This window comes from Mauremys mutica, chromosome 1 (assembly GCF_020497125.1).
Source record: "Mauremys mutica isolate MM-2020 ecotype Southern chromosome 1, ASM2049712v1, whole genome shotgun sequence".
NCBI classification, from domain to species: Eukaryota; Metazoa; Chordata; order Testudines; family Geoemydidae; genus Mauremys; species Mauremys mutica.
The window spans coordinates 108,859,530-108,881,257 of NC_059072.1; the positions used below are offsets into that span (position 1 = coordinate 108,859,530).

The 21,728-nt window shown below is 46.3% G+C and overlaps 1 protein-coding gene across 3 annotated transcripts in view; it reads left to right on the forward strand.

The window, feature by feature from the left end:
• The first annotated feature begins 7,954 nt into the window (after positions 1-7,954).
• Positions 7,955-21,728, forward strand: part of AMN1 (antagonist of mitotic exit network 1 homolog) — a 69,315-nt gene continuing 55,541 nt past the window's right edge. The window contains exon 1 of one of the 3 annotated variants that reach the window (XM_045001287.1): positions 7,955-8,222. In XM_045001287.1, the coding sequence (XP_044857222.1) occupies positions 8,161-8,222 (62 nt within the window). In that variant the 5' untranslated portion in view covers positions 7,955-8,160. Of the gene's footprint in view, positions 8,223-14,197; positions 14,217-18,347; positions 18,478-21,728 lie in introns of those variants that run through there. The other 2 variants (XM_045001294.1, XM_045001289.1) reach the window with 2 other exon arrangements.

Below are 21,728 nucleotides of genomic sequence, written 5' to 3' on the forward strand. Positions count from 1 at the left end.
TGAGGCTTGCAACAGAATGAACTTAATTAAAACTGATCCCAGTTCCCCAGTTACTGTGGGCTGGTCTAGACATAGTTTTGGAAGAACTGATTCAACTAAATTAATATAGCAACCAGTGTAGTTAAATTAATGACATCCCCTGATGTGGATGCAGTTATCTTGTTTTCTGATTTATTTAAGTGTTTATATTAGTTTATACTGCATTAATAAATTTAGTTAAATTGGTGCAAAAACAGTCTATAGACCAGTCTTAACCCTCAGTGGAGTCAGACTTCAAGGACAGGAAGGACATTGTTGGAAAGTTTGGAAAACTAAGTAAGCCTAATGAACCAGATAGAAGAAGGAACGCGTGTCAGCTTTTTGCTTATCAGCTTGTTTGGCTCGCAAGTATATCCAGCTGCGTTCCCATATATGCGTCCAAATATATAGAACAAAGGGTCAACAACTGTCTCTTGTTACCCCTTCAGAATGATAAATGTATCCTCAATAGATGTATCTTGCTTCCTTCTTTAAATTGATATATGTATCCTGTGTACCCAATTAAGCTTTAATTGGCTCTTATGAATGCATTTACAGGTTCAATGGGTCAGCAAAATGATGTAAAAGGATGTAAACTAAGTTGTTTGTTTCGGGTTATAAAAGAAGGTGGCTTGGCCATGAAAGGTGTGTCTCTTTCTCTGGCACTAGCCGAGAGGAACACCTGCTCAGCTGACCGATCAATAAAGGGCGTGGTACTCGTCTTCCTGTCTCCGTGCCTCCTTGGTGTAATTAGGTAAGCTCCGGGGGGAAACGAGCCCTATTTGGCTAACAAATGGCGACTCCGCCGGGACTTCTCTCCCTGTAGGGGGCGCTGACCGGCGGTCGAGGATGACTCTGGGGAGTGGCCACCTCGGGCTGTTGGTTTGCTCGAGCTCCGGGTCGCCACAATCGACCGGGACGGCTGCGCCCCCTTTATAGAGAACTCCAAACGACACGGAGACGAGACAGTACCAGAAGAGGGGAAGTCCAACTGCCGGACGCGGCCACTCCGGGCGGTAAGTGCGTTTACCTCCTGGGCTAGAGGGATAACGCCCCCGGGGTGCAGGTTGGACACTATAGGTGCCTTAAGTAAGAAAAGGCATTGTGGGGGAGTGAATGCTCAATGAACAATTCCACCAACTTCACTAGCCTGTGGGCTGTGTTAAACCATTACTGGGATTTGGAACAGCCCCAAGGTCTGCTCTTTTTCCTAGTAGGGGTACTCTTGTTTTTTGTTGTATTGATATACTGGAGGCCAAAATTGTAATAACCAGGTCTAGGACTTAAACCAACCCTAGCCGCACCGAGACTTCCATGAGGGGCAAGCCCGTGACTGGGAGATCTTGAACGCAAGGGGGGTCGGTCGAACCCGTGACCTGATTTAGTCCGCTATATCAAACACGAGCCTAATGGGGTCCGGAAAAAGTACCCATGCTGGGACACCCTTAGAGTGTATGTTGGATAATTGGACAGCGTTCAGACGCCAGGCTGACTATGGCGTTGTATTATGCAAAAATGATTTAATTAAATTCTGTACTTTGGAATGGGTGGCATTTGGGGTGGAATGGCCTACGGGGGGAATGCTCAAATTAGATACTGTGCAGGCTGTACATAAAATCGTGACACGGGATGAGCACTGGGATCAGTATCCCTATATAGATATCTGGCAGGATCTTGTAGCAAACCCCCCCCCCCCCCATGGCTGCGGGAATGTAGGGTGCGAGCCATTAGAGCTTTGATGGCCCATGCCCCTGTCAAGAAACCTGGTCCCCCCGTTAAAAAACCCTGCCCGCCGACAGTAATCCCTTCTGCCCCTGACTTAATGCCCCTTCCAATGCCCCCTCCCCCTATGTACCCGGGGTTTGTGGAATTACCCTCACGAGTGACAGGGACCCTTAGCCCCTCCGCTCTTGTTCAGGAGGATGAGGATAAGGTACCAGAACAGGAGCCTTTTAAGCAAAGCCTCCCTCAAACCCCTCCGCCTCCGGCTAGGGAGGAGGAGGATGGGGGTATTCCGCAATACAAGAAGTCATGCCAATATAAGTCAGGCTGAGGGGCAAGTGGCCCCTGATTACACTCCTGGGAGTTCTCACTTTAGGGTAGTGAGAACGCCTACCCCTTGTTACACAATGGCAAAATCAAAGCCGGTGCCCGTGTTAGAGCGCAGTTATTTGTGCCCCTTACGGGAAGCGGTGGGCCATGATGGTGCCCTGACAATGATCTATGTCCCCTTTACTACTAGCGATCTGCTTTTGCTGGCTTTGGATTCCTGACTACGGGGGAAAAGCCAGGCCGCTGTATGAGTCTCTTACCAAAGACGGTCTGCTCCGTTGGACTTGGACCAAAGAGAAGGAAAAGGCTTTTCAAGAGCTTAAAAAGGCCTTGGTTCAGCCTCCTGTTTTGGCTCTCCCGGACTCTCAGAAACCATTTACCCTATATGTCCATGAGAGGGGAGGGGTGGCATCTGGAGTCCTGTGCCAAAGGTCGGGATCGACCTGGTGACCTATTGGTTACTACTCCAGGGTACTGGACCCTGTTGCTAAAGCTTGGCCGGCTTGTTTGCGGGCCGTTGCTGCCACCGCTCTTCTTATACAGGAAGCTGAAAAATTGACTTTGGGTGGGGATACTGAGGTTGTGGTGCCCCACGGGGTGCCCCAGATACTAGGGACAGGAGCCGGGGAAAAGCACTTAAATCCTAGTCGACATACTAGGTATGAGGTGGGGCTTCTGTTGGCCCCCAACCTGACCTTCAAGACGGTTAGTTCCCTCAACCCGGCTACCTTGTTGCCTGATCCTCAGACTCCCTGTAGGACCAGCCCCACTCACGACTGTATTGAAGTCTTGCAACAAGAGACTAAACCTTGCCCCGATCTCTTGGATTTGCCCTGGCCCAATCCCGATGTTGAAGCATATGTTGATGGAGCTAGCTATGTAGTAGATGGTCAGCGATATACAGGAGCAGCCATCATAGTTAAGGATAAGGAGGTGTACAAGTTTAAGCTTAGCCCCAATTTATCCGCCCAAGCGACGGAATTGGTGGCTCTCACTGAGGCTCTCCGGCTGGGAACTGGGAAGACGATTAATCTGTATACCGACAGTCGCTATGCGTACATGGTGGTGCATGCCCACGGGACTCTGTGGAGGGAAAGAGGTTTTATTACAGCCTCAGGCCAGAAAATTGCCCATGGGACCCTAATTAAGTCACTACTCGAGGCCCTGATGCTTCCCCTCCGGGCCGCCGTAATACACGTGCGCGCACACGGAAGAGCCCCCGAGACTGAACAACGAAAATACAATCGATTGGCTGATCTGGCCGCGAAAGAGGCCGCCCAAGAGGGAGCCACATGGCTCCTCTTGGTCCAAGATACAGAGGCTAAAACCCCTGCTCCCCACTATACAACTGAGGAAATCTCCCATGCGCAAGCTGCTGGGGCCCAACAGAGCGCCTCTGGATGGTGGAAGTTGCCTGGGGGAGAAATTTTTGTGCCCAGACCAGTCCTCCACGAGATTCTCCGCTCCTTGCATAGGGAGGGCCATTTGGGGTCAGGAGCCATGGTCGATTTGGCTACCCAGTCCCTTAGGGGACTGGGTATACATATGGAGGCCCAAAGAATTGTTAAAAACTGTTCTGTTTGTCAGCAAATGAACCAGAAAGGGGGTGGCCCTCCTGCCCCAATGGGAGGCCGGCCCTGGGCGGCTTACCCTTTCCAAAGATGGCAAGTGGACTTTGCGGAAGTGCCCCCTTGTAGGGGCTATAAATACTTACTTGTCTTTGTTGACCAGCTTACGGGGTGGGTAGAGTGTTACCCAACCCGACACTGCCAGGCTCGGGCCGTTACCAAGGCACTGCTACATGAAATACTTCCCCGCTTCCATCTCCCGGAAGTAATTGAGTCGGACCGAGGAACCCATTTCATCTCCCAGGTGGTTCAACAGGTATAACAAGTTCTCGGTATCCAATGGAAATTACATACGCCCTGGAGGCCGCAGAGCTCAGGTCAAGTGGAAAGAATGAATAGAACCCTTAAGGATACCCTAACAAAACTGTGTATGGAATCTGGTCTAAAGTGGCCTGATGCTTTGCCGCTGGCCCTTACACGTATTCGAAGGGCCCCGCGCAAGGGTCTTAAACTGTCACCTTTTGAACTGGTTTTTGGGTTCCCTCCCTGAGTACTTATCCTGGGATTCCGCGAGAATGTAAGCTGGGAGGTGGGGAATGACTCCTTGTGGAAGCAGGTTTCTGCGCTGCAATCTGTCTTGTTACAGCTACACCGATACGCTGCGCCGTTCCAGACCCTTCCCTTGGATCAACCCATGCATTCATTCCAGATCGGTGATCAAGTCCTTATCAAGAAGTGGAAGCGTGATCCCCTCACGCCGTGGTGGGACGGCCCGCACGTTGTTTCACTCGTCAGCCAGGCTGCCGTTAAAGTTCTTGGAAGCGACAAATGGACCCATTGCACACGGGTAAAACGGTTTCTGGATCAGACTCCAGAGGACGAGCCGGCTGAAGAGGACAGCAGCCCTCTGTCCGCCCCGGCTCCGGACACCCGGGGTAGCACAGGTGAAGACTCCGCCTGGGAGTTTCAGGGACTAGAGGGGCTAAAAGGACTATTCAAAAGAAAGAAACAATGAAGTTATTCGTTCTGTTTTTGTTTTATGTGTTCGCTTGCTCTTATGGTTGGGAGAACAGGTTTTTACAGCTAGGGGAGATTATTGCACATTCTTTTAATCTCACGAACTGTTGGGTGTGCGGCGGTCCAGGGGAATTAAATGAGTGGCCCTGGGTAGCCCAGCCAGTACAGCCTAAATGGTTGCTGAGTAACCTCAGCATCGTGCATAGTGGCACAGGGGAATGGACTGAGGATGGTGGTCCCTGGCGACTCTATTCAGCTGGGATGGGTGTCTTTTGCCTTAATCGAACAAGACCCGAGGGACAGTACCTAGGAAAGAGTAAATGTAGCTGGACTATGTCCCTAGGCTTTGATTGCTATCACCATCCTGGCTGCCACACCTACGATTGCTCCAAGTATAAAGGACGATGGAACCATACCCATGTGAAATTAACCAACAATACCTGGGTGAAATGTTCCTACCAACACCATACAGGTGATGGTTGTAAAGCAGTAGGACTGGATGGGTACTTTGATTCCCTCTTTTTGGCCTGTCAACGAGACAATACCACCAGTAAGGATCACGTGGTCCGGTGGTATCAATGGGCATGGCAACACCCTAATGGAACCCGCGTGACACATTTTCGGCACTTCTGGTCTAGTACTAATAAGCCCAGATCTGGATGTAATTGTGTTTGGAAAGCTGGAGCTGGGGTGTGGAAATGTGAATACTGTAGTCCGGACGGTATACCGTCAGTGATAATGGGAGGGCCCCTCGGAGGTCCCTTAGGGACAGGCAATAACTTATACTATGAGCGACCATTGGACCCTGACACCTGGGATGGGCCCTTTGCTAATGGGCCCTGGGCCCTGAAAGGCCATTATTGGATCTGCGGATCCTATGCATATCGCAGATTGCCCCCGAACTGGTCAGGAATCTGTTATGTGGGGTATATTAGGCCCCTGTTCTTTCTTTTGCCACAAAACCAGGGACACACGTTAGGAATTAAAGTATATGATGATCTAATTAGGGACAAGCGGTTTGTGGACTCCACTCTAACTGCCGGGAGTTCCCAGGCCTGGGGAGCTCAGGAGTGGCCCCCTGAGAGGATCATCAAACACTATGGCCCAGCCACCTGGAACCCTAGTGAACTTGTAACAGGGGGTAGGGAGCCAATTTATAATCTAAATCGAATCATTAGGCTGCAGGCTATCCTGGAAGTATTAACCAACCAGACAGCTGCAGCACTTGACCTTTTGGCTGATCAATCAACTCAAATGAGGCATGCAATTCTTCAACACCATATTGCGCTTGATTATTTGTTAGCGGAAGAAGGAGGACTCTGTGCAAAACTCAATGAGTCTAACTGCTGCTTACAGATAGATGACAATGGGCAAGCAGTCAAACAACTAACAAAGGAAATGCGAAAGATAGCCCATGTCCCAGTCCAAACCTGGGGCGGTTGGGACACAGATTGGTTTACGGCTTGGCTACCACAATTTGGGTGGCTGCGAAAAGGTTTCCTTCTCTTTATATTGTTTGTTATCACTTTATTAACCCTAGCTTGCTTTACCTCATGTTTGATTGTGATTGTTCGCCGCCTGGCCACGCAGGTTACCTATCAACAGGTGATGACATTATACTGCCCAGTAGAAAAGGAAGAATGGAGACCTAACGACCCTTAGATTATGAGAAAACTCAGTCAAATGTTTGTTGAGTATTCTCAAAGGGGGGGAACTGTTGGAAAGTTTGGAAAACTAAGTAGGCCTAATGAACCAGATAGGAGAAGGAACGCGTAACAGTAAGAGATGCATAACAACCTGTGTCAGCTTTTTGCTTATCAGCTTGTTTGGCTCGCAAGAATATCCAGCTGCGTTCCCATATATGCGTCCAAATATATAGAACAAAGGGTCAACAACTGTCTCTTGTTACCCCTTCAGAATGATAAATGTATCCTCAATAGATGTATCTTGCTTCCTTCTTTAAATTGATATATGTATCCTGTGTACCCAATTAAGCTTTAATTGGCCCTTATGAATGCATTTACAGGTTCAATGTGTCAGCAAAATGATGTAAAAGGATGTAAACTGAGTTGTTTGTTTCGGGTTATAAAAGAAGGCGGCTTGGCCATGAAAGGTGTGTCTCTTTCTCTGGCACTAGCCGAGAGGAGCACCCGCTCAGCTGACCGATCAATAAAGAAAGTGGTATTCGTCTTCCTGTCTCCGTGCCTCCTTGGTGTAATTAGGTAAGCTCCGGGGGGAAACGAGCCCTATTTGGCTAACAACATTGTTGCCAAATCTCATGAGTTTCACAATATTTACTTTTTCTTGAAGCACCAACTCTTGCAGCTGAGAATCTTAGCTTTCTTTTCTTTCTTTGTTTAAAACAAGTTTCTAATCCTCAAGATCGTGGAGAAAAGCATGAAAAGGTGACTTGCATGAACCTTAGAAACTAAGGCAACAAAAGGAACCCAAAACTATTTATTACTTATTATGGAATCCCTGTTGCATGGAGGTTTTTAGGAACAGGTTAGACAGACACCTGGCAGGTATGGTCCAGGTTGTAGTAACGGGAAACAGAGACGGTGCTGCAGAGAGGCGTCCTAGAAAAGCCCCGGACCTTTTCTTGTATTCTCTTTTCTTACAGACAGGTTACTCATTACTACATGATTGATATCAAACAGGTTACTCATTACTACATGATTGATATACTTGTTTATTTCCTACTAATTGGTTAAGGCTGGCTTTCCTCAATGGGCCATTGTCCTAGCATAACAGAGTGTACCTACTGTACCGTACTATGAGGGGAACAATACCAAGGTTCAATGCAGGGACAGCGTGGTTTGCCAACACTTGTACCCACACCAGGTTTATGAGCCTATATTAGTGCAGGGGGCTGGATTTGATAACCTCTCAAAGGTCTCTTCCAGAGTCACATTTCTAAGTGGGTATTCACCCACGAAAGCTCATGCTGCAAAACGTCTGTTAGTCTATAAGGTGCCACAGGATTCTTTGCTGCTTTTACAGAACCAGACTAACACGGCTACCCCTCTGATATTATTTGTACAAATCTCTTTATTACTAAACCAGTCTAGTGATTTTTGGGGGCTTGGCTCATTGTTTTTGACCCCTGGGGGTTGGCAATACTGGACTGAGCACCAGCTGCGGGTCTGAGTCTGGTTTTCCCCGGGGCTCTGGGAAAACCTCTGCTCTCAGGAGTCCTCCCGCCATTCAGGGAAGAAGCAGCTCCCTGACAAGACTACATTTCCCATCATCCCTCATCCCACCCCTAAGGGGATCGCTAGAAACTCGTCGCCTTCTTGAAAAACGTGGCGCCGCGAGTTCACGGCGAGGCAGTGACCACACGGAAAGCCCCGCGCGCTGGGGGCCTCGGTAGCCCGACACCCGTTGGACGCGTGAGGAGCGGGAGTGAAAAGCGGCCCGGTTCGGCACTGTGCGTCCTACGGAAATGGCGGATGGTCCCTAAAGAGCAGCTGGGCTGCAGGGCCGGGAGCGAGCGGCCTGGGCCATGAATGCTCCGGGCGGGGGCTGGGACGGGGCCTGCGGGGGCGTCCGGCTCCTCCTGGACCTGTGAGTGGCTCGGACCGCGCCCCCCACCCCCGCGCCTGTTGTACCTCCCACCCCCTCACTGCCCCTGGACCTGTGTCATACCCCCTTATTGCCCTTGCCCCCCCCGCTGCGTTATACCCTCCCCCTCTTATTGCCCCCCCGCCTGTTATACTCTCCCCCTTATTGCCCCCTGCGTGTTATAACCACCTCCAGCTCTTATTGCCCCTCCCACCGCCTGTAATACCTCCCACCTCCTTACTGCCCTGGACCTGTGTGTCATATCCCCCTTATTGCCCTGCCCCTCCCCCCTGCGTTATACTCTCCTCCCCTTATTGCCCCCTGCGTGTTATAACCACCCCAGCTCTTATTGCCCCTACCCCCTGCCTGTTATACCTCACACCTCCTTACTGCCCTGGGACCTGTGTGTCATATCCCCCTTATTGCCCTTGCCCCCCCGCTGCGTTATACCCTCCCCCTCTTATTGCCCCCCCGCCTGTTATACTCTCCCCCTTATTGCCCCCTGCGTGTTATAACCACCTCCAGCTCTTATTGCCCCTACCCCCTGCCTGTTATACCTCACACCTCCTTACTGCCCTGGGACCTGTATGTTATACCCCCCCTTATTGCCCTTGGCCCCCCTGCACGTTATACCCTCCTCCGCTTATTGCCCCCTGTGTGTTATACCTTCCTCCCCTTAATCCCTGCTTATTGACCCCCATGCTATAACCCCCCAGCCTCTTCATGTCCTCTGCACTTTATACCCCCAGACCCTTAATGCTCTCCTGCATGTTATAACTACCCCCAGTTCTTACTGCCCCAGAACTCCTGCATGTTATACCTCACCTAGCCCCTTATTGCGCTCTCCCATGTTATATTCCTCAGCCCTTATTGTCTCCCACTGACCTAGCATTGTCCACACCCAGGCTTAGGTCAATTTAACTGTGTTGCTTGTGGGGGTGGATTTTCATACCCCAGAGTGACAGTTATATCAACCTAGTTTCCCAGTGTAGACCAACCCTTAGTTACATACCATACTGTAAGCATAACTGGATAAGGTGATAGCAATAAATCAGTTTACATATTTTTTCTTAATACATCTGTTTGCAAGAGCCAATTGCACAGCTCTTCATACAATTCCCTTTCTTACATGGTAAAACTACCAATGCCAGGTCTGCATTATATCTAACAGTGGCTTCATAGAATGTCAGGACCTCAGGAGGTCATCTAGTCCAACCCCCTGCTCAAAGCAGGACCAATCCCCAGACAGATTTTTGCCTCAGATCCCTAAATGGCCCCCTCAAGGATTGAGCTCACAATCCTGGGTTTAGCAGGCCAATGCTCAAACCACTGAGCTATCCCCCCCGCAGTAATTTTCCACTTCACCTTTGGCCTAGCCATAGAGCCTTATGGGACTCTGATTCAGTTTGGTCAACTTTCTGAGTGAACAACATAGCATAACATCTTGCACTTGCTCAATATGTTAGCATCATTACCAGTTCAGCATACTGAGCACTGGTCTACTCTAGAATTTGCCAGTACAGTAATGTTTCTTAGGGGTGTGATATATATATATATGTCCTGGTAAAAACCTAATGTAGATACAGTTATACCATCAAAAAAGTGTTTTTGCTGGTATATTATATTTTGTTTGGGGAATTGATATAAGCAATACTAGCAAAAGCACAGTCTTGCGGGTATAAGCTATGTCCATGCTATGAGGACGTGCTGGTACAGCTCTTCCAACAAGGCCTGTCTAGTATAGGCAAAGGCTTAGGCCTGGTCTATGCTACACAGTTTTGTTGGCAAAAGGCAGATTTTTTTGTCAAAACAGCAGAGGTGTACACACTACAATGCTCCTCCTGCTGACAAAACTCTCCTGCTTTGCCGACAAAAGAAAACCACCTCGACAAGAGGCTTTTTGCAGCAAAGTCAGATCGACAAAGCATCAGTGTAGATGCTGCGTTCGTTATGCTGCAGTAACTGACCCCCAGGAGATATCTCACAATACCCACTGTGACCCCTCTGCTCACTGTTTTGAACTCTGCTGCCCTGCATCCAGCTACATGGGCATGTGCCCCTCCCATTTCAAAAACCCCAGGAAGTTCTGAATCGTGGAAAGCTCACACAGGCAGGGCAGGCTGCTGTTACAGGGGTTGGAGGGGGAAGACTGCTGTGCAGTGCATAGCTGGGTAGGGAGGCAGGGGCTAATGTCAGGGTTTCCCCCTCCCACTGCCCGTGTACTGATCTCTGCTGAGCTGGGATGGGGGACAGGGGAACACCAGCTATCTGTGCACCAGCTTCTGCCTCAGGATTGGTTATTTCTGGTTGCAGTCTGAACTTAAAGAGACAGCATGCCGACACAGTCACTCTCCCCCAACATACACACACTGTCTTTCTCTCTCACATACACACTCCCCCTCTACAGTCTCTCAGCTTCCCCCAGCTCACACAGACTCTCTTTGTCTCTCTCTACCTCTCTCTCACACATACATGCACACACTCACTTCAGTGGGCTTCTTGTGTTACTGTTCAGTTTTATTACCCAGTGCTACTTTAAAAAGTGTTTTAAAATGTGTTACTTTTGGTGCACACAGCAATCAGTGCAAGGTTCATAGCATGGTGCAAACAAATAATAACAGGCTCAGCACACTACAGCCACACACATTACTGTGGCTCAGTGTTAATATGCTCTGTTAAGGCATCCCCCAGCCACATAGTGCCCGCCAGTTGGGTTCCTCTGGCCTGGCTTCAGAATAGACACTTACTACAGTGACAGGAAGGGTTCTCCCATTGCTGTAGGAAATCCATCTCTCTGAGAGGCAGTAGCTATATCCGTGGAAGAATTCTTCAGTTTATGTACCACTGTGTACATTAGGACTTAGGTCAACTTAACTACATCACTCAAGGGTATCGATTTTTTTTTCCTCCAGGCTGTTCCTGGAGCTCCACTATTCCCTGCACCAGCATAGATTGTTGATTCAGTAGACCTTGATGCTCATAATAAAGAAAGACCACTGCTCGGTTTGGTGGCGAAGGCTTGGCTAGGTTTATTGTCAACAAAGCACCATCTCAGCATCCCATATAGCAGGGTTATGAGTATGCTAACACATGTATGCTAGTGATAAGATATCAGCTCAAATCAACATAGCATTATCCCTTAGGAGGAATAGCTTTGTGTTAGCCTATTATTCTCCTGTTACGTGTTGATACAAACAAGTTACATATTACATTCCAGATGTTATTAGTTACCATCCTTGTACGTGATAATTTGAACAAAATCTCATCCATTATTCCAGTAGTTCTCAAGCTTATTTGATCGTGGCCCCCTTCTTTGTGCCTTTAGTAGTTTACGTCTCTCCGTTCCCCCTCCCCCCCGCATCTGGCCAACAGCCGTTGCTCTCTGGCCATCCAGCTCTGAATGAGTGCAGTAAGCTTTCCCTCTTTTCCCTGCCCCCGCAAGCTTCCCATGTTCCCCCAGAATACATTCCTTGCCACCCGTTTTGAAAACCTCTGCATTATCCTGTCATTCCAGTCTTATCTTACAAGGGGTCTGTGTGTTTCTGTACCATCCTCTTAGGAATGTATTTGTGCTTACCTGATCAATTACCATTCTCTTAGGAATGTAGTCATGTGGTTAGCTGGTACCTAGTGCTGTTATTCTAAAAAGGCCTGCTTTGGTTATATTTTTAATCATGCCTTGGGCCCCAGCAAGATGTATAGGTTGAAGTAATTTTCTAGTGTAGATCAGCTTTGCCCACGGGTATGTGTCTATCTGCATATGCTTGCACAGTCTTTGAGTCAACTCTGCTGGCACACTATAGACTCCCTTTACCAGACTCATTACATTAGTTAATGAGTTTTATTTAAAGTGTTTTGAAGATGAAAAATGCTGTAGAAATGTTGGGTATTACTACTGGCCACATCTAGTAAAAAAAAAATCTTTGCCATTGGCAGCTCTGACTACTGTCATCATGCTCCCTCCCAGTCTAGGGAAAGAGGGCTCCGTGTCCTACAGCATGAATGATTCAGAAATGTGGAAGATTAAACATTTAAAGATTATAATGAAAGGTGTTTCATGATTCAGAGTTTGAGAGGAAAAAGTTCTTGCACTTCTGCTTCCTTTTCATGTTGTTTATATCTTTTTACACTGTCATCTAAAGGACTCAGGATAAAAGATCAAAATGTTTTCCTATATGAAAACAATTAAAAAAAACATGTCCATGTTGCTCACTTTTTGTTTCTGGTAAGATTTCAGATGTAGATTGGCCCCTGCTCTCAGCACAGCCCACACCTTGTTGCCTCCAAGAACCATACACATTGCAATTGTATTCCTCCTGTTAGCCAAATAGGGCTCATTTCCCCCCGGAGCTTACCTAATTACACCAAGGCACGGAGGACAAAGAGCCGAGTACCACTCCCTTTATTGATCGGTCCGCCGAGCGGGTGTTCTCATCGGCTAGTGCCAGAGGAGAGACATCCCTTTCATGGCCAAGCGGCTTTCTTTTATAACCAGTAACAAACAACTCAGTTTACATCCTTTTACGTCATTTTGCTGACCCATTGAACCTGTAAATACATTCATAAGGGCCAATTAAAGCTTAATTGGGTACACAGGATACATATATCAATTTAAAGAAGGAAGCAAGATACATCTATTAAGGATACATTTATCATTCTGAAGGGGTAACAAGATACAGTTGTTGACCCTTTGTTCTATATACTTGGAAGCATATATGAGAACGCAGCTGGAAATACCTACGAGCCAAAACAGGCCGATAAGCAAAAAGCTGACATAGGTTGTTCCGCGTCCCTTGGGTTGTTCCGCGTCCCTTACTACCCTATTTAGTTCATTAAGCCTGCATTAGGCCTGCTCAGTTTTCCAACACTCCCTTCTTCAAATAATCCAGTCTCCTTCAAAGAAGCTTTTCCCCCATCCTATTATTGTAGCTGATATTTTACAAAACATGCAAGAAGAGCATTGGAGTGCATCATGTCATTGTGTATAACAAGTCTACAGGCCTCAGCTATACAAATACTTCAGGGGAATTAGGCTAGATTTATATTGGTGTATGTGGGAGCAGAATTTGGCTTTATTTGTTTACATCTTACGCTAAATATCTGCAAAGGCTTTGTTCATCAGTTCTCTTGTTAAGTAGCATCAGTGCCCAGCAAGTCCTACTGACCTTTGTCTAAAATTTCATATTTTGCACACCTTTTATGGTGCAGTACAAATTAAATATGGATAGAAATTGTAATATAATTGATGCTGCTTCAGATGTGTTTATTTGAATATGCAGCGTCTAGAAGGACTACTTAATGTGTGTATATTTAATTGTGTATTCTCAAATTTCTGCCACCTGATTATGCAACTGTCACATCAGAACAGAGCCAGTGAGATTTGCTTGTATGCAAAGGGTTTATAATGAAGCCCAGTTTTGTTGTTGTTGTTGTTCAGTTTGTTAAGCAAATTAAGTGCAGGAAACTACATTAGTTTAGCTTTGCAAAAATCAATTTGCCCTTGTGGAAGACAATATTTTTAATGAGGAGGTAAAATATCGTTTATTATTTATTATTTTATTTATTATAACTTTTGCCTTAGTTTAGGGAGCATGAGGAGATTTTAAAGTTGGAGCTGGGAATTTTCATGAAAGCTGAGTTAATACGGTCTCATTAAGGCTTCGGTCCTGTAAACACTTAAGACCCTATTCTACAGTTACTCCTGAGGGTATTCTGCGCCAAATCATTACAAATTCTGCGCACAATATTTTACAAATCTGCAAAATTTTATTTGTCAGATGAATGTGGAGGCTCCAGCATGGCATGGAGGAGCACAGGCCACTAGCTGCACAGAGATGGGAGATCACTGCGTAGCTCCCCCCGGGACACAGACTCAGCGGTGAGGCTGCACACAACCCTGACACACAAGGACCAGGCCTGCCCCCGAAACACTCCAGGGCCCTGTCCCATTCCGTCCTCCCCAACCCAGTCGGGGCTAGCAGCTGAGCCCAGTGCAGGGTAAGAGCCACCAGACGGGTCTTTCCCAGCCCCGCCCCTTACCCCACAGTGATTTACCTCTCTGGATACCTGAAACGTACTGTTGGGGAGGGTCATATGACCGCTCTTATGGCTTCCCTTTGCTTCCCTGTCAGAAAGTCATTTTTCTGCAGGGAAGCAAAGAAATCTTCAGGGGACATAAATTCTGCACATGTACAGTGGCGCAGAATTCCATCAGAAGTATACAGTGAGCTCTATCTGTACGTCTACACTACAAATAAAAACCTGCAACTGGTCCATGTCAGCTGACTCAGGCTCGTTGGGCTTGGGCTAAGGGACTGTTTAATTTCAATGTAAACATTCAGGCTTGGGCTGGAGCCTGGGTTCGAGCTGGAGCCGAGGATCTAGGACCCTGCAAGGTAGGAGGGTTCTAGAGCTTAGACAGCAGCCTGAGCTGCAACGACTACCCCACAGCTAAACAGCCCCTTTGCTCATGACCCACTAGCCCGAGTCAGCTGGCACAGGCCAGCCATGGGTTCTTAATTGCCGTGTAGACATACCCTCCATCGGCAGACTCTTAGAGCCAGGGATCTTCACAGGTGCTGGGGGCTGTCTGTGTGGAGCTTGTTGTCGGTTTAAAACCTTAAAAAGGTGATTGTTTACTCAGTGGCGGCTCCAGGCACCAGTGCTCCAAGCGTGTGCCTGGGGCGGCAAGCTGCGGGGGGCGGCCTGCTGGTCCCTGCGAGGGCGGCAGTCAGGCAGCCTTCAGTGGCTTGCCTGCGGGAGGTCCGCTGGTCCCACGGATTCGGCGGCAATTCAGCAGCGGGTACGCCGAAGCCGCGGGACCAGCGAACCTCCCACAGGCAAGTCGCTGAATCTGTGGGACTGGGGACCTAGAGCTGCCCCTGTGTTTACTCATGCATTAATGAGTCTGAGGTAAGGTGTCTGAGTTAATTCAAGTGAATTTCATAGCCTGAAAGCCATGGAGCCTGAAGTCTTCTATTAATCCGTAGAACAGGAATAGGTAATAGCAGAGCATTTTCCTCTCCATGGTCCTATCTATGTTCCTCACTCCTGATCAGGGTAATATTGTCTCTCACTGTTGATGTCCCGTTGAATCCTTAGCTTCTCTGCTGTGACTGCCAGCAAGACTGTCAGTTAAGTTCCACGTATGGTAGTGATATTTGTGTTGTGGAAAAATTTACCCCGCGTTGTGTTTGGATCAGAACAGCCTGAGGCTCCTTTATTACAAGCATGCAGGAAGAGACAACCAGCCTGGCTGCTCTGTCCCCAAAAGGAACACAGGAGCTTATATAGCTCAAAGGCAACATTAAATCAAGCCCACTTCCTTATTAATATTTTTCCCTTATTAGGAATACAGAAAAAACAAGCTTTCCTGTTTATTAACAGGTTTTTCTTTTGCAGTTAATGGCTTTCCTAACATTTGCTGTTGCAACTACATGTTTCTTAAGATTGGCTGTTGCAAATACTTTACTTCGCAATTTTCCTCACTCTCTCCTTCTGCCCTTTGACCACATATACAGTTTTCTTGACCACAGTTTAGGCCTACTCTTATTTTTCCTTTACATTTGTAATGTGGACAATTGTTCAATGGTAACCAGACTGTAATCACCAAAAAACTATTAGAAGGTGACTTTTGATCACTGCTACTAGCAACGTGGGCTTGATAGCAATTGATGACCTAAAGGTGACCTAAGGTATTCCATTTCCACTTTTGGCGTTATCAGACTGCTTGGAAAGAGGCAACAGAGTCTACAGAGTAATGAATATAGGGATAAAAATCAAGTACCTGTGAGTTCTTTCTAACCCTGGCTCTGATTCCAAATGATAACAGGATTTCCTCACTGTCGATGTTAGTAAATATGTTGCCTTGTCATTTCATGTCCTTAGGCATTTGTCCTGCATAGCAACAATGGGTATATAATTGCACTGAACATGTATACTTGTCTTGCCAGGGGCACTGATTACTTGTTTGAGACTGAAGATTGACTTGACAACAAAGTTTTTGGATAATGTTCACTGAATTTTGAAAATTATATATTTAAACGTATCATTCTGTTTCCAAGGAAACTTATTGTTTATTGTGCCTAGATATCACATTTTGTGTTACGGGAGCTGGCCATTTCCAGGGAGTCGGGGACTAGCCTACCTGTGACAGGCTCCGCTAAGGAAAATGAGCCAACCCAGATCCACCTGTCAGGAGTTAATTACCTAGGTGGCTGGGCTGCAGTTAATTAGCTATAGAACACCAGGGCCTCATAGAGACTTGTGGAGCTCCCTGCCTGAGCCCTCATAATACTTGGAGAGGAAGCTCCTGAGGAAAGAGACTTGTCAGGAGAGCTGGTTAGAGAACTCAGCAGAAAAGGGAATCTAGGAGAGGTGTTGCTGGGGCAGGGAGCAGATTCCAAAATACGCCACTCCAGAGAATAGCTGCAATAGTTTGACCCCTGCAGGGATGCTGAGACAAGTGAAGGAACCCTTCCCCTGGTGATGGCAGTAGGCCTGACTCCAGAAGGGGTGTCCCAATAAAGAGGTGAAGAGCCTGCGCAGAAGAGACAGGTGAACTTAGATGAGGAATACAGACTAATATTAACTTGCTCCTTCCAGCTAGGATGCTGGGTCCGAAGACTTGCTTGCATGTATGTTGGGCCTTGGATTAAATAAATTACATCCCTGAAGGTGCACTGTTCACTACAGACAGGCCTAATTGAATTGTGTTTTAGAAGCCTGGCTGGAATGGTGTAAGAAGAGATGGGGGAGCAGAACAGTTGAAAAAATGTAACAAGGGATTTTATAGGTTCTCAGGTCATTGCAGGAAAATGAGGGGAAAGGTTAATGTTTTCCTTCAGAAAGTTGGGCTGGGACAGAATTTTACACACACACACACACTCACACTCACTCTTCTACCTCTGTATCAGCTTTGGTTGTTGCCATGTTTATTCCTGAGCCATCCAAGTTTGTTTGGAAACAAAATACGAAGGAGGGGCACATAAGTATATGTCACATGTAGGCGATGTGTATCCAAAAAGCCACAACTCTTATCTTACTGATCATAACCACTGTTAGAAGAAGCATTAGACAGCAACTCAGTGGAAGTAACAGTAAGAAATTAGCTAAGAGGAGAAGATACTTGAATTTTTGCAACCTCTCCATACAGAATAATAGTATTTTCACTCTTTATTAAGAAGTTTATGAAAACATGGCAATTACTGTATGTATTATTGTACCAGAGCTCCCCTCATTCCAAAAGAGCAGAGCAAATTGGCTATCAAAGAGATAGGGGAGAGAGAGAAATGAGAGATAATAATGAAGTCATGGTAACCATATTCTCTGTGAAACTCCAAACTGTGTTTTTGTCTTTGTGGTGTTCCTCTTAGCTGAAGTAGAACACAACTATCCCTGTAAAACACTTCAGTTACAAAAAACAAATAAAGAAACTAGTATTTAGAAGGATAGAGCCCAAGGGAAGATCAGGAATTTGAAGAATGTACAGGATAGAATAAGGTGGTGATGTGCTGCCAAAATTTTTAACAAGGGTGAAGGAATATAGATAGTACAAGATGGAGCCTGATATACAAATAAGGAGGAAGGTAGTTGTTAGATAAAATTGGTTATAATTAGCTTTGCTCTTGTTAGGCAAATTAAAGTTGTTTTTATAAGATTAAAGGGAGCAAGGTTTGTAGGCTTGTAACCACTGAGAGAGAATGTATCAGAGAGAAGTGGAACACTGATTCATACATAGGTAGAGAATATGAAAGGAGGATTTGAACAATGAGTTTTCACTTCGAGGGCCCATTTGACTGCCAAGACCATGAGACACCTCCTAAATGATGTGGTAGGTCCTCCTCCTAGCTTTGCTGTTAGTAACTAACAGTAAAAACCTTATAGCCTTATCTTATTATCTTATATAGTAAAAATCTTAAATGAATCAAACTGTACCATAGAATCTCTATGGATAGAAATTCCATGGTTGAATAATGAGTATAGCAGAAGGAATATACTACCAACTATCTGACCAGGATGGTGATTGTGAAATGCTCACAGAGATTAGAGAGGTTACAAAAATAAAAAAATCAAAAGCAATGGGGGATTTCAACCATACCCATATTGACTGGCTGCATGTCACCTCAGGACAGGATGCAGAGACAAATTTCTAGACACCATAAATGACTGCTTCTTGGAGCAACTAGTCCTGGACTTCACCAGGGGAGAGGCAATTCTTGATTTATCCCTAAACGGAACACAGGATCGGGTCCAAGAGGTGAATATATCTGAACCGGCTTGATAATAGCAATCATAATGTAATTAAATCTAACATCCTTGTTGGGGAGGAAATACCCAAGAAGTCCACCACAGTTGCGTTTAACTTCAAAAAGGGGAACTACACAAAAAGACTATGAGTCGTGCAAGCATCCAAGATGGTAGTTTATTTGCTCAAATACTGGAGAATAAAATATTAATTTGTAGGGCTGTGGCGTGATTTAAAAAAATTAATTGCGCGATTAAAAAAAATTAATCGCGCCGTTAAACAACAATAGAATACCATTTCTTTTAAATATTTCTGCATGTTTACTACATTTTCAAATACATTAATTTCAATTACAACACAGAATACAAAGTGTACAGTGCTCACTTTATATTTATTTTTTATTACAAATATTTGCACTGTAAAAAACAAAAACAAAATATTTTTCAATTCACCTAATACAGGTACTGTAGTGCAATCTCTTTATCATGAAAGTTGAACGTACAAATGTAGAATTATGTACAAAAAAACCTGCATTCAAAAATAAAACAATGTAAAACTTTAGCGCCTACAAGTCCACTCAGTCCTGCTTCTTGGTCAGCCAATCGCTCAGACAAACAAGTTTTTTTACATTTGCAGGAGATAATGCTGCCAGCTTCTTATTCATAATGTCACCTGAAAGTGAGAACAGGTGTTTGCATGGCACTGTTGTAGCTGGCGTCGCAAGATACTTACATGCCAGATGCGCTAAAGATTCATATGTCCCTTCATGCTTCAACCACCATTCCAGAGGACATGCGTCTGTCAAAGTTAGACTCAGGACTCACAGTTTGTCAGAGCAATGCCCAGTGCAACACACAAAAGGAGCCCACAGGCTACTGCCTCAATTGCCCTTGCTTTCACACCCAGGGATTTACCCAAAGTGTGGTGCGGCTGCAATTGTGCAGATTCCACTCACTCAGACCGCAGGGACAGGAACCCCTTGGTTGGCCGATCCCCGGACGGAGATGGCACCCAGACTCAAACACTCCACAGGAAGACGGATAGACACAGAGACAGAACAGTCCTCAGTCCGGACAAAACACAGAAATAATTACCTGACCAGATTCCTGATGTCAGATCCCGGGATCCCTACCAGAACAGAGTGGGAACCAACAGGTTCAATGGCGTAGACTTCACTGTGGTCGTGCACCTTTCCGTTCTGGTGGAGGACCGCTCGGGCCAAATGCCCAGGTGCCGGCTTCCACGGTCGTCCTACAAAAACAGTCAGGAATCACACAGCCCCAGTGAAGACGGTTGCCATCTCGGTGGAACCTCCAAATTGTCAAAGTTAGACTCAGGACTCACAGTTTGTCAGACCACTCTGTTTTATTAGCACAGCGCTTCTGCTAATAACACCCAGATAATGTGAGCCCCATGCAAGACACAAACTATCTTATTTATACAGATAAAAGGATGAGAAACTTAACAAGATAACAAAGGAAGCAGAATCAGATAAGTTTACCTGGGTTAGGCATGCATATTTTATTCCCTTACTAACTACTACCCATCTTCTGTTAATGTTTTGCCATTAGCACCATTGTTTATGCCTAATGTTTCTTTTCCTGGCACCTGTATTTCAACATTTCTTATTTCTGCTTAAAGGTACATACAACATTTCTTTAATCCATTCTTATTTTTACAATATAATTTATTCTACTTTCACACGTCCATGGTGATGATGGGTTCTGCTCAATAACAATCCAAAGCAGTGCGGACTGATGCATGTTCATTTTCATCATCTGAGATAGATGCCATCAGTAGAAGATTGATTTTCTTTTTTGATGGTTCAGGTTCTGTAGTTTCCACGTGGAAATATAGCTCTTTTAAGACTTCTGAAAGCATGCTGCATACCTGTCAGATTTTGAAAGGCACTTCAGATTCTTAAACCTTGGGTTGAGTGCTCTAGCTATTTTTAGAAATCTCACATTGGTACCTTTTTTGCGTTTGTCAAATCTGCTGTGAAAGTGTGCTTAAAACAAACGTGCTGGGTCATCATCCGAGACTGCTGTAACATCAAATGTATGCAGAGTGCAAGTAAAACAGAGCAGGAGACATATAATTCTCCCCGCCAAGGTGTACAGTCACAAATTTAATTGACGCATTATTTTTTTAACAAGCATCATCAGCATGGAAGCATGTCTTCTGGAATGGTGGCCGAAGCATGAAGGGACATGCAAGTGTTTAGCATATCTGGCATGTAAATGCCTTGCAATGCCGGCTACAAAAGTGCCATGCGAATTCCTGTTCTCACTTTCAGGTGACATTGTAAATAAGGGTATGTCTACACTACAAAATTAGGTCGAATTTATAGAAGTTGATTTTTTAGGAAGCGATTTTATACAATCGATTGTGTGCGTCCTCACTAAGCGCATTAAGTCACATTAAGTCGGCGGAGTGTGTCCACAGTACCGAGGCTAGCATCGACTTTCGGAGCATTGCACTGTGGGTAGCTATCCCACAGTTCCCGCACTCTCCACCACCCATTGGAATTCTGGGTTGAGCTCCCACTGCCTGATGGGGCAAAAACATTGTCATGGGTGGTTTGGGGTACATGTCGTCAGTCGCCCTTCCCTCCATGAGAGCAACAGCAGACAATCATTTCGCACCTTTTTTCTGCGCAGACACCATGCCACGGCAAGCGTGCAACCTGCTCAGCTCAGCCACCGCTGTTGTGTCCTGGGTGCTGCTGGCAGCAGACGGCACAATAGGGCTGAAAACCATTGTCACGCTTCCGCTGCCACTCTGCTCTCCTGCTCTGGCAGCTGAAGGTATAATAGGGCTGCAAATCATCGTCATCGAGTGACCACTTCCACTGCCACTCTGCTCTCCTGCTCTGGCAGCAGATGGTGCAGTAGGGCTGCAAACCATCGTCACGCTTCCGCTGCCACTCTGCTCACCTGCAGATGCTGTACCGCTGCAAGCATGGAGCCCGCTCAGATCACTGCAGCAGTTATGAGCACTGTAAACACCTCGTGCATTATCCTGCAGTATATGCAGCACCAGAACCTGCAAAAGCAGGCAAGGAGGCGATGGCAGCACGTTGACGAAAGTGATGAGGACATGGACACAGATTTCTCTCAAAGCACGGCCCCTGGAAATTTGGACATTATGGTGGTAATGGGGCAGGTTTGTGCCTTGGAACGCCGATTCTGGGCCCAGGAAACAAGCGCAGACTGGTGGGACCGCATAGTGTTGCAGGTCTGGGATGATTGCCAGTGGCTGCG